General features: G+C 38.3%; 1 protein-coding gene across 1 annotated transcript; it reads left to right on the top strand.

Annotated features, from left to right (window-relative positions):
• Window positions 1-2,060: 2,060 nt before the first annotated feature.
• On the top strand, window positions 2,061-12,192 carry cdx1a (caudal type homeobox 1a). The gene is made up of 3 exons (XM_072668285.1): window positions 2,061-2,611; window positions 9,677-9,828; window positions 10,351-12,192. Exons 1-3 carry the CDS (start codon window positions 2,179-2,181, stop codon window positions 10,546-10,548), a joined length of 783 nt encoding a protein of 260 aa, XP_072524386.1. The 5' UTR covers window positions 2,061-2,178; the 3' UTR covers window positions 10,549-12,192.
• The last annotated feature ends 1,002 nt before the right edge of the window (window positions 12,193-13,194 follow it).

The raw sequence follows: 13,194 nt of genomic DNA, 5'->3' as shown, positions 1-13,194 counted from the left end.
CACATTCCTCTACTCCTCGCACTCGCGCTCGTGCTGCTTTCATTCAGGAAGCAGCAGCAGTGTGATAGGAAGGCAAATCTGTTCCTGGACAGCGCTCGTGAAGGCCTTGGGAAAGAAGCTGAAGAGCTGTATGGAGTGTCCAGGTGTGGTGAATCCCTGACGCCTCCTTCGTCCCTGTATAGTGCATTAACATTGGCGACCACTGGCTTTAGCATTTTCCCATGAGCCGACCTGCCTCTTCACAATGGAGCACAGCCTGTGGAGGTGTTCAGATTCACACACTGAACATTCAGCAAACAAGTGCTGTTTAAAACATTGTGGAAAAGAAGCAGATCAAGCCGTGTTCATTATATTGGCAGTGTTGTAACTAAAGCTGGGGATGCAGAAGCAGCGCTGACGACACCATCTGCCTTACTACTACTAATCAAGAGCACTGGAAGGTTCAGTGCTCTATAATTACGTTTAGTGCCTCAGTAGCCTGTCTTCTGCACCAGCCTTTTACACACACACACATCTCCTATCTGTTTCTTCCTGGTGAGGGTCACGGTGGGTCAGGAGCCCCCTCAGAATCATTGGGCACAGGGCAGGGATATACTGACACATCCGGGTTATGAAGTAAAGGTGAAAAGGTACAAATATATCTTGCCTTAAGGAAGGGTTTTCTATAGGGTTACTCACCATATATATATATATATGTTGATTTCTTTTTAATACAAACATATATGATATATGATGCCAATAGCAATTTGCTGCCCATTTCTTTTTAATACAAAAAATGTATAAAAATAATTAAATTATAATTATAATCTATATATATATATATATATATATATATATATATATATATATATATATATATATATATATATATATATTATTTATATAAATGTATATAATTATTTTTATACATTTTTTTGTATTAAAAAGAAATGGGCAGCAAATTGCTATTGGTATCATTCGTTTGGTCTATTTCAGGAGAATGAACATCCTTACTATAACAAGATTTCTTTGGACCAATATTGTTTAGCATCAGTGGAACCTTTTTTGGCATGCCTGTAAAACAAATAAACAACATCTCGTGTATCTAATCAGTTTACTACAGTAATTCAGGGACAAATCCATACAGTCCACACAGAGCTCAGCTACTTTTATTCTTCTAACTGCATTTTTCTGTCTTCTTCCAAAGGTGTTGTTGTGTTCTTCTGATTGTTCATTTTACTGAGTTCTTCTAATGGTGCTCTTATCTGTGCTCTTCTAACTGTGTTTTTGTCGTCTCTGAATTGTGCTATCCTAACTGTTCATCTAAATGTTCAATCTAAATTTTCTGAGATCTTCTAATTGAGCTCTTCTAGCTGTTCTTTTAACTCTGTTTCATTCTGCATTCTTCTTCTTCTTATTATTCTACATATGTTCTTTATACTGTGTATTTCTCTAACTGCATTTTCTGAGTTCTTGCAATTGTCTTCTTCAAATTGTGCTTTAACTCTGTCCTGTTCTTCTGTATTCTTCTATTCTACCTGTGTTCTTATAACTGCAGTTCCTCAGCTGTTCTTCTGAGTAAGTTCTTTGAACTGTATTGGTCTGTAATCTTCTACCTGCTTCTAAACCGTGTTTAACTGTCAGTATTCTTCTCTATTCCTCTGACTGGTCTTCTGACTGTATTCTGTGCTATAATATTTTGTTTCCTACTGACCTGTCTTTTTGCAGTGTGACCCCCCCCCCTGTATTCTGTGCTATAATATTTTGTTTCCTACTGACCTGTCTTTTTGCAGTGTGACCCCCCCCCCAGTTCAGATCCCCCAGCTCCGTTTCTGATGATCTTTGATCATTGTTCTCTCGGGACAATACAACAAGGGGCAATAATACCCCCCCCCCCCCCCACACACACACACACACCCCAACACCCCATCATGAGGCGCCCGTCATCTTGCCCCGGCGGTTGTAAAAAGTGCGCGCGGGCGCGTGCGTCACCGCGCTGCTGTGCAAACACACCTCGCGCTCAGGTGCGCTCTGTGCGCTTCAGGAAAAGGAAGACAGGAAAGGAAGGGAAGAAAGGGAAGGGAAGGTGAAGAGAGGGAGGGAGGTGGCGAAGGTGGTGAAGTCCTGGTTAAAGTCAAACCAGTGCTGCCCACGCGCTCGTGCTTGCGCTCGCGCTTCAGGCGCATTAGCAATGCGAAGATGTCCGTGAGCTACCTGCTGGAGAGGGACAGTGGCGGCGGCGCTGGAAGCATGTACGGGAACCCGGTGAGGCACGTGAACCTGAGCGTGGGCCCCCACCAGGGCATGTATTCCTCGCCCCCTTATTCGGACTACGGAGGCTACCACCACCACCACCACGTCGCCGCGCTCGAGCACCAGCAGAGCGGCTGGAGCCCCGTGTACGGGGCGCCACACGACGAGTGGCCACTGTACAGCCATGGCTCAGCGCACGCTTACCCGGGCCTGAGCTCCAGTGGCGTGGGCCTGGTGCCCGCACCAGAGCAGAGGAGCCTGCCGGCCTCTGCGGCTCCTAACACAGTGGTTTCTCCAGCTGTTAACCCTCATCTTTCCCCCGTCTCAGAGAGAGAGCAGGCCGAGTGGATGAGGCGCGCCGCCCCACCTGCAAACACAGGTACAGCAGCACTGCCTTCTAAACGGGGGGCTTGAGGGCTGTAATTGATTTGCACATTTGTTGGTAGAGTTTGAAAGCTTATTGATAAAGCTGAGCATATGATGTACTAAGACTGGCGACAGGGGTATTAAAATTAATTAATAATAATAATAATAATATGAATAATAATATGAATAATAATAAATAATAATCTATATTTTTTGTTGTACAATAGGACGTTTATGATCCAACTTCCAATGAAACCTTAAAATCTAAAGACAATAGTGGTCTAAAGACTATCCACATTATTAAACAGACTGTAACTGTGGAAGATCCCAGGCCAGAAACCTCACACATCCACACCTTGGTCTAACTTCTACTACTTATGAAATACCCAAACATCTTTGAGTGATGCCACAAAAGAACCAATGTTGGTCCCAATGTTGGTTTTGTAAAAAAAAAAATAAAAAAAATGTGAGTACGAAGAACCTGAAATTGGTGAGCTGACTTTTGTGAACCTTTAAAGGTTCTTTTTGGAACCAAACATGGTTCTTCTATGGCAACATTCAAATTACTCATTTATAGCACCTTTTACTTTTAAGAGTGTACTCTGTAACTGTAACTGTAGAGATACATAGAGATAGCCCATCAGGAAATCAAGGATTATCAAAGTCAATCAGCCAAGACATGGTTAATATCTGAAGTTTGCTTCTTTGATTTTGTTTTGTACTAGAGCTACGAGTTATAATTTATCAATTTATCACATTTGGGGGAATAGAGAAATTGTGTAAGCTTTTTTTTTCAGCACACCATTTTTTAAAAAATGAAACTGACCCCAAAGTAAGAAAACCCGGATTTATAGACAAATGTCCTTTTTCTAATGTGCATTATCCATTGATTGCAGCAGACTCTTTACAATTACAGTTAGAGTTTATGAGTTACCAGTGCAGTTAGAGTCTAATTTAGCTTTAATTTGAATGGTACTTGAAGTCTATCATGTCCTCCTTAAAGGCTAATTGTTATGAAGTGTGTTAATTCTTACAAAATTGGTATTTCTGTAAATTTGATTACATTTAATATGATAATCCTGAGGCATAAACCAACATTTAAGGTAAAGCATGCTTGCTAAACATAAAACATAAAAAATTGCCGCTGAATCCCACCCATGATTTCACAAATTGCCAGTGGTGTTGGACTATAATTTATGTAATATATAAAGATTTTACTTATAGAGTTTCCTTATAACTTTAACTGTAACCTAACTAACTAATATCAAGGCATACAATATACTGACTTACAGGCAGTCCGTGTTTAAGGCCATCCTACAGGACTTCCTGAGGTACAGCTGCTGTAGAGATTACTTTAGAAATTTGTAATGGATTTCTAAAAGCCAATTAAAGCTTACATAAAATGACACATGTATGTATTATGGGGCAGTGGTGGCTCAGCGGTTAGAGCGCCGGGCTATCGATAACAGGGTTGTGGGTTCGATTACCCTCTCTGCTCCCCGGGCGCTGGAGTTGGCTGCCCACCGCTCTGGGTGTGTGTGTACTCACTGCCCCTAACACATGTGTGTGTGTGAGTGTGTGTTCACTACCAGATGGGTTAAATGCGGAGGACACATTTCGCTGTACAGTGCACACTGTACAGTGACAAATACATGCACCTTTACATTAGAGAAATAAAATTAAATAGTATTTAATTATACTGAGTCCAAGGTATAAACCGCACACATAAAATTTCATGGATTTGAGCAATTCAACTAATATCAATGGATTTCTACAAGCTTACTTATAACAATAACTGTAACTAACTAAGATCAAGGCATAGACAAGTACTGTTTTTTAAGTTAATGTTTAATATCAGACATATACTGCTGAGCGCTCCACCCAAAACCCACTTGGGCTCATCGACCATTATATAATTCCCTACTTGAGTTGTGTTAATGGATTTCTACAAGCTTAACAATAGGTATAACTCAGATTTAAATAAACCTGAAACAAAATCACTTTTTTGACTTAAAGACAAGCATAATTCTTTACAGTTTGTGTTTAATATCCAACTGCTGCTCTAATTTTACTTCAGTGGAGAAAAACTAATCACACACACATAGCCTGCCTGACCACTGCTGTTGGATCCCTCGCATTATCGAAGATATCATGGATTACCCTCAGTTATAGGTTCAGGTAGCCATATTAATGGATTTCTATGAGCTTATCGGGTGCTACATAAAAGCTAATAGTTATGAGGTGATAAGAAAGTGGTATTCTTGTTTCTCATGTGTACATATGTGTCAAAAAGTCATCCAAAGGCCTTTTACACAGCAGTGGCCATAAAGTCATCCGCTGTTTGGTTTTAAAAATCATATCTGAGCAAAATTGTGATATGTCGACTCGGTATGTCACGTTTTGCTGGTATATGACATGGAAACATTGGTGTTAAAATTGGTTTACAGTCCAGTATTCACATATATGTTTATGTAATCCAAATTGGTTTATTTATTTATGCATTTATTCATTTATTAGATGCTACTGGTGTGTGTTACTATGGCCTTAACTATCCATATTGCCTACTTTATAACACCCATTATGGGGTTATCATTTGAGTACATTTGAGGACTCATATAGCCAGTGTTACCAATTAACCTCACAACTAGGGCTTTACTACTGTATTTTATCATTTTATTGACAGGCCAATTTTTCTGTGTCTGAGAGCCACAAACTATGATAATGAGCCATTAGACTACTGTTAATGTCATAGCAAAAGCATTTCTGTAAATGTGTAATGGGGTCAGTGCCGGACAAGTTAGTCGCATGCTTGAAGGGTAATTTCACCCATTTTACATTTACCTCAATCGGGGTGATGAAAACAAGATCATTGTTTGTAGTTTGATGTGACGTGGTTCATTTTAGAGAATCATACGCTTTCTTTACATCAATGGTGAAAAGGAACCATACTGGTGATGCAGATATAGCCATTTTATTTACTGTTATTTAATGTACTTCAGGAAAAAACCCCAAAGAGCATTTTCTAAAATTACTGTCTATATGTAATCTTTTTAAATTTACTTCAATTAAAATATTATTCATTTTAATTATTAATGATTAATTAAAATGTTATTTTTTATTTATAAGTTTTTTGTAAAGTTTTCATCTCCATATTTTGGATTTTCTAACAATATGTACTTTTTAAAAATATTTTTTTCTAAAACAATGTCTCAGGCACAAGGCAGCGTAGTCATACCCATTTCATGTAATAACTTTAAGTGATGTTGTCTTAAGGAGATATTTTTCAGGCCCGACATGATAGCATTAAAATCTTTATTTTATCCATTTAAATCTTTTGAAAAGCAGCGCATTTCACACAACTTGAAACCATGTAATTATGCAGCATTATTTTGCATTAGGTATTTATTTATTTTTTATTATATTTATGGTTACTGGTAGAGATTAAGATTACGTCAAGTTTGACATATTGAGGTACACCGGTAACCTGTATTCAGGTTATCATAGATTATTACATATGAGCTAAATTCCAAATTTTAGCTCACGGCCGAAGTAATTGCATTCAAGTGTTTTTTTTCATTTCATGTCATTACTCAACATAACTTATTATTAATTAATTTTGTTCTTCAGGCCCATAAAGTTCAACGCACAGCAGCACATTACGCAAGACTAGAGTGAATTTACATGACATGACAGTGTATAAACACACAGACAATTAATAAAGGCCATTAAGGAAATGGACAGATGTAAAAAGTATATAGATCGAGTCAAAGTAGAACATGAGTGGAAGAAATTGGCTTAGACATTCGTCAACTGTGAACTGTCAGAGATCATTTGGGTAGAAGTATCCCACAGTCACATAAGTCTACCTTCATAGCACAGCTAGATGTTCAAGGCCTGAGCTTAGGTAAAGGTCACATGTGCACTAGTTGCTGTACCATATGCCTTTGTGCAATACTTTAAACAAATCTCAAACAAAATTGGCCAAGCTACCCTACTAGATTTGTGAGTTTATGACAGTATAAAATAGTGAAGTGAGGCAAAACATTCTGTCCTATCATGAGCTGCTCAGCTGCAGTTCCTGAACCTTGTCAACTTGTGTGCTCGCCAAACACCACACTAGCTGATTTTACTAACTATCTCACCTGAGCTCGTACCTCATTTAACTCTGTATCACACTGAGCTCTGAGCTAATTTAACTCGCTATCTCAGGCACCATTTTGTCCCAGAGTAGCAGACCATATTGCCTAAATTGTTCCAGAAGGTCGAGGCTTGCTGGGAGAACATGCTAGACCCACTTGAGCCAGTGGCGTGATGAGGGTTTTGTGTTGTTAATGCACCGTGCATTAACACGGTGCATTAAACATAAACTGATTAGTAGTAAGTAAGCAGATCTTACTTCAGCAAGCCAGTGTACCATTTAGAAAAACAAATTGGTGACATTTGCTCTAAAACTGAAAACTGAGACATTCTGGTGATTTTGATTATATACAGTGGGACATAAAACAAGTGAAACATAAAACAGGATGAACCAGTGATGAACCAGGTTTGAATATAATGCTATGCTATATCAGTTGGATTTCTAAAACGTATAACAAAAAGAATGTCAAATAAATAAATAAATAATCTGTATCAAAAATATGTTTGGACCCCTAATACTACTACTACTATCACCCTTACCACTAACACCTAACTACCACTACTACTGCTATTACTACTACCACCACCACTACATGTGATAGTAGGTAGTATTAATAATACTAATATGGACAGCTACTAATACCACTATTACTCTGTTAAAAGTATAAGATCCTTGTATATAGAATAAGAACCTTTTCTTAAAGGTTCCTCAAAGCACCTTAAGAGGTTCCTAAAGTTCAAATTGAAGTTCCCCAAGGACCCTATACTTTTAACAGTGTACTACTACTACTTATGATAATCACAATAAACATAATGACATAAACCAAAAACAACAAGATTACAGTATTACACGCCTGGACCTACTACTACTACTACTACTACTACCACCATCATGATCGCCACTACCACAAATAAATACATAAATAAATAGATATACACTGCTTTATTTTCATCACTATGATCTTCAGCAGCAGTCCACAGAACAGTCCAGGTACGAGATGGGCAGACATGTATACAGTACTATGCTCGACAAGTTGCGTGTCCAAAGGTGGTGCGGTGTTGCCCAACATTAGTGTATTATCCATCACTGGGTCAAAGCACAAGGCGCCTTTTGAGCGCCGCGGCCTGTCGCCTGGTGAAAGATTTTCTGAAAAGCTAACATCAGAAGCCAGCCTGTCTGATGACATGCAGGCCGCACCCTGCTGTGTCCACTCCAGGAGGAACCCACGAAAACTGATAAGAGTGACAGGGGTGCATATGTGTGCTTGCGTGTGAACATGGCCGAGAGAGAAAGAGAGAGAGAGGGAGAGAGATAGCAGAGACATGTAGTAGAAAGAGAGCATGCAAACATGTCTGTGATCCACTGCCTTAAAAAGGCCTTGTTGGTAATGTTGGTAACTATAGCCGTGTGATGCATAGTTGAAAGCCACTGATTTACAAAATAGCGAATCTGATCAATATACAGTGATTAATAGCCATAGTGGCTGCTGTCCATAATAGAATTGTGTCCATAAATGCATGAGCTGGCATGGGTAGTGGGTATGGTAGGTCAGTCAATAAACATGCATTTTACATACATGTTGACAATGGTTACAGTTATTTTTTCCATCTACTGCCAAGTCTGTCAATTAAAATACATCTAGTTTTCTATATTTTCTTAAAAAGCTATTAAACTTACCCCCTTTTAAAAGGTCTGCTAAGTTAAATAGTACCAATGTTGTATTATATACATGTATAATGAATATTTACCAACAAACTTGTTTTTAAATAGCCAAAAACATTAATTCCACATGTTTGAGCAGTACTGTTAACTAATAGCACGGCTTATCTATCAGTATGTCTTAACACAAGCTCATAATCAGTATATCTACTCAGCGTCTCGACAGAATACATGCAAGATCAATACCATTAGTGACTAAACCAACGTAAGCGCTGGGTGTATATATTTGTTTTTTGTCTGTTTTTCTACAGTGCAAATATCTCCATTTTGATAAGGATTCCCCAAAAGCGTTGACTGTGGTGTAATGAGATCTTGACTCATTACATGAGAACATGACTTACTTTTGCCCTGTGTAAATTACATTCTGTCGTAAATAACTGTTGGATGACTGTGAAATTGTTATAGTTCTCAGATCACATTGCCTTTTTTTTTTGCAAATGTAGCATTTAAAGTTATTTAATTTAATTTTTAACCACCAAATTCTGTCAGGTTTGTATGTACTAGAAATGGAACTGATTTATTATGTTTATTATATTATAATTGATCTCACTTTTTTGAAGTTAGCCCGAATGTTTTTAAGAAATTTTAATAAATGTGCAGACTACAGAAACTGCAGACAGTTTAAGTTCTAGTAGTAGTAGTAGTTCTCAACCCTGGCCCTGGAGGACCCCCTGCCCTGCACATTTTAGTGTTTACTTTGCTCCCAACACACCTGCTCTGGCTAATCAGCAAATTAACAAACCCTCTAATGTGAAACTCAGGGTGTCTACCAAAACCAAGGGTGGAAAACCACTGGTTTAATGGACTGGTCAGGTCTCAACTGAACCCTTGAATCAAAGTTATGAAGTGACAATGATCATTAAATAGTTCATATAAATAACAATTAATAGTGATTGGTGTTTAATGTGAATGACTTAGTCTTAGTGTTTGACATTCAATGTTATAATGGCAGTTTATGTGTCGTGTAATTCGTTTGTGTTATATGCAAATAGAATAAATACAGGAGGTGACAGCTTTTGACATCTATAACAGGAAGCTAATCTGTAATCTGATCTTTCCTATATCTAGGTCAGGCCCTTTGACCTACATGTATACAAAGAAATAATGTTAACCTATAAATTAACCATATAAGAGCTGGTATTCAGCACCTGTACTGATCTAGGCTACCACAGACTACTCATTTTGGGAAACCAAAATTTATGTACTTCATTTTTACTCCAGTAGGAGGAAAGACCAGGACCAAGGACAAGTACAGAGTGGTGTACAGTGACCACCAGCGTCTGGAGTTGGAGAAGGAATTCCACTTCAGCCGTTACATTACCATCAGGAGAAAGGCCGAGCTGGCAGTGACTCTTAACCTCTCAGAACGACAGGTGAGTGAGCCAAAGACCACTCATAGAACTGAAACTCAGTAGGGTCGGTGAATAGGTTCCCTCAATGTGCCGTGTTACATTATCTGGTATGATAAAACCTAGGTATCGATGGTTTTTACAAAAACGGCATCCATTGTTAATTGGATAAAATGAGAACTGTTGTTTCACTTTAATTTGACGGCAGATCAAGTTTCGTAACTCCTATTGGCCTGTGTAAGGGTCCACACTTAAATTATTATGACCAGGAATCAGTGACGGTTCCCAATGCCACCGTCACTGGAACTATACAGCAAGGTTTCCAAATCCTGCCCATGGAAAACCTGCCTGTATTTTAGTGTATTCCTGCTTGGGCCCACTTGATCTAATGAGCTTATTTGTCTAGAGGTAGTCTAATTCTACAAGCCAGGATTGGGACAACTTCTCTAAAGAAGGAATTTCCAGACTATGCTGAAGTCTGTGCTCATTTATACACCGAGCTGGTGAACACCATCTTCACGACTGCTCCTGTTTTGTTCTCCACAGGTAAAGATCTGGTTCCAGAACCGGCGTGCCAAAGAGAGGAAGATTAACAGGAAGAAGATGCAGCAGTCACAGCAGGCCTCCACCACCACAGCCACCCCACCCACTGTCGACATCCACGGGAACGTTGCTATAGTGGCCAGCACTAGCAACAGCTTGTTGACGGACACGTTATCTACCACTATCAAAGAAGAATACTAAAAACTGCTGATAGCAGAGGTGGAACACTTAAAGTGAATGTTAAACAAAATAAACGTTTACACTACACCCCTCATCGATGCTAAACCAACCTCTCGTATCACAATGAAGGAAAAAAAAAAAAAAAAAAAAAAAAAAAAAAACATCACCGCTACACAAGTAACAGCAAATGAAGCACAGTATTTCTATGGCTTTGTCAGTAATCAACACCTTGATTAAGGAGAAGTGTAAGAGTGCAGGACGAGCAACTTGCGTGCCTTTTTAGATGACAATGTTGGATGTGCCTGAACTGCCGATGTTTGGAATGTTATTTGCCGTGTATAAAACCCATTTTTTGTACTATTGCTACACCAATGAGACAGAACTATGCAGAACAAGTGAATAAATTAGATACTCAGATAATCTGAGCAATAGTTCCTGATTTCATCTCAAATATTGTCCAGGAAGCTCTGTGTATAGATAAAAAATTCTACATTTATGATACATATCATCGCTGTCACACAAAAGCCTTGTATCTCAGTTTTTGCTATTGTTTCACTTGTTGTCATAATTCGAATCTGGCAGTTCATTGTATGAATTCTTTACATTGTATATAAAATGTCACGAATAATGGACCAATAGAAATAGTCTAGAATGACTTGGAGAAAAATCGTTTTACATTGACTTCCATTGAGAGTTAAGAAGGTTTTTAAGTCTGATAGCAACTATATATATATATATTATACAATGTACATCTCTGTCTACACAGCACAAGAATGTCATTCTTATATTGTTTAATTCTTTCTAAAATGAATTGTAAGAACTGGTCATGGACTTGGTCTTGTGTTTAATGCCCTTGCTGGTTCCATTGGGGCGATGCCAGTAGAGATGATGGTAAATAATTGCACTGCTGTCATGTGAACAGGTTGGCTGTTGAACACCTGGTGTGGATCATAAGGTTATGTGGAGCGATTCCTCGGCGAGAGGAGTTACTTTGACCCGATGGTCGTTAAGATCTGGGTGTGTCATGGCCAAAGTTGCTTCGTTTGTGGCGTAGTCAGATGATTCAGCTCAATCAAAGCAGCAAGATACGTGATCTTTTTTAACAGTTGACTCCTCTCGCCACGTCATTCAATTCAACCTTTGCTTCGGTGATGAATGATTGATTTCACAATTACACAATTACACTCGGCATACCCGGGTCATTTCGTGGTTGTTTGGAAACACTACAGTGTATCGCTAATGTGTACTAATATGTAGAAGCATGCAGGCATTTTACTTACACTTCACAGCTGCCCCACAGCAACCTTGTATCTCCATTGTTGCTGTTTATCAAAAGCTTCTTGACATAATGCGAATCTGGCAGTTGTTCTTTACACTGTGTCAAAATTTCATGATGAATGGATCAATAGAAATGCAGCAAAATGAAATGGAAATCCAAAATCATTCTACACTTTGTTTTCTTCTGTAAAGTTAACAGTTTGGAGATAGAAGGTTTTTGTGCGACAGTGATGATTTGCTTTTTGAGATCCATGTGAACAGCACTGCTGTGAGATTTGCTTTAAGATGAATTTGCTATGTGTTTTTTTGTTGTTTTAATACAAAAATATATCTGCCAGGCGTCTATATGTCTATAACATATACCATGATATGTAAATGCCAGTTATATTTGTCACCTACACTCTTAAAAATAAAGGTGTCAAAAAGAGTTCTTTGGCGTCATAGAAGAATCACTGTTTCCTAACAGAGCTTTTCAATATATGGTTCGTAAAAGAGGTTTTCTTAAAGGTTTGTTTTCTTGTTCTGTTCAATTTAAACCAAGAACCATTTAGGGACCTTTATTTTGTAAGAGTGTAAGTAAAAGTATTGAAAGAATGCTTCTATTTTTTTGTTTTGTTTTTTGGCTGATTTGATGCAACTGTAAATAAACTCGCACACCAAAACTGAGCTGTGGTGGACCTCCAACCTGCTCTAATAAGCAAAACATTGGTACACACTCTTAAAAATATAAGTGCTTTGAAGGGTTTTTTTGAGCGATGCCATGGAAGAACCACTTTTGGTTCTATTAAGAACCATATTTGTCATAAAGTATGGGTGTGAAGAACCATTAAGCTTGATTCTAAACATGGTTATTTATTAAAAAGTTACAAATTCTTCTATGGTATTGCTCAAAGAACCTTTTTAAATGCCTTTATTTTTAGAAGCATATGGACACAATCTAATGCACTAAAAAAAAAAAAAAAAAAAAAAAAAAAGATTTCAGTCTCTCAGAGACGAAAACGCTTGCATGAGCATGCCAGCCCCGCATGGGATGATAGTACCTCATAAAGAGTGACACCATGAAGAAGGAAGAAAACAGGTTAAATCCCAAATTACACAATACTGCCTATGCAGTGTACTACGCAAGTCACTTTACAGGTGCTAATCTAGAACCCGTAAAGGGAAGCCGCAAATGACGGATTCTAAATGTAAATCTGAAAACTAATGCTACCTGTGTGTGGGCCACTAAAAATGGAGTAAGGAGATATTTAAGATTCCGCCAGAAACTTGCAAAGGTTGTGACATGGTTGGTTATTTTCCACGTCCACAAGACATCACTGAAAACCTTGGATAGTATTTCTGAAAAGCTCAATTTTTTACTGACTAGGGTTAGTTTTTTCATGTGGAGGG

Source organism: Salminus brasiliensis, chromosome 2, assembly GCF_030463535.1.
Source record: "Salminus brasiliensis chromosome 2, fSalBra1.hap2, whole genome shotgun sequence".
Taxonomy (NCBI): domain Eukaryota; kingdom Metazoa; phylum Chordata; class Actinopteri; order Characiformes; family Bryconidae; genus Salminus; species Salminus brasiliensis.
The sequence above is the reverse complement of the archived record's forward strand: the minus strand, read 5'-3'. Positions and strand labels throughout refer to the sequence as shown.

What these genes read in the sequence shown, in the direction of transcription:
- cdx1a (XM_072668285.1), top strand. Translation starts at nt 2,179, where the DNA reads ATGTCCGTGAGCTACCTGCTGGAGAGGGACAGTGGCGGCGGCGCTGGA. An exon ending in CGCCCCACCTGCAAACACAG is followed by an intron (nt 2,612 to 9,676) that starts GTACAGCAGCAC and finishes TTTTTACTCCAG; the next exon opens with TAGGAGGAAAGACCAGGACC. An exon ending in TTAACCTCTCAGAACGACAG is followed by an intron (nt 9,829 to 10,350) that starts GTGAGTGAGCCA and finishes TGTTCTCCACAG; the next exon opens with GTAAAGATCTGGTTCCAGAA.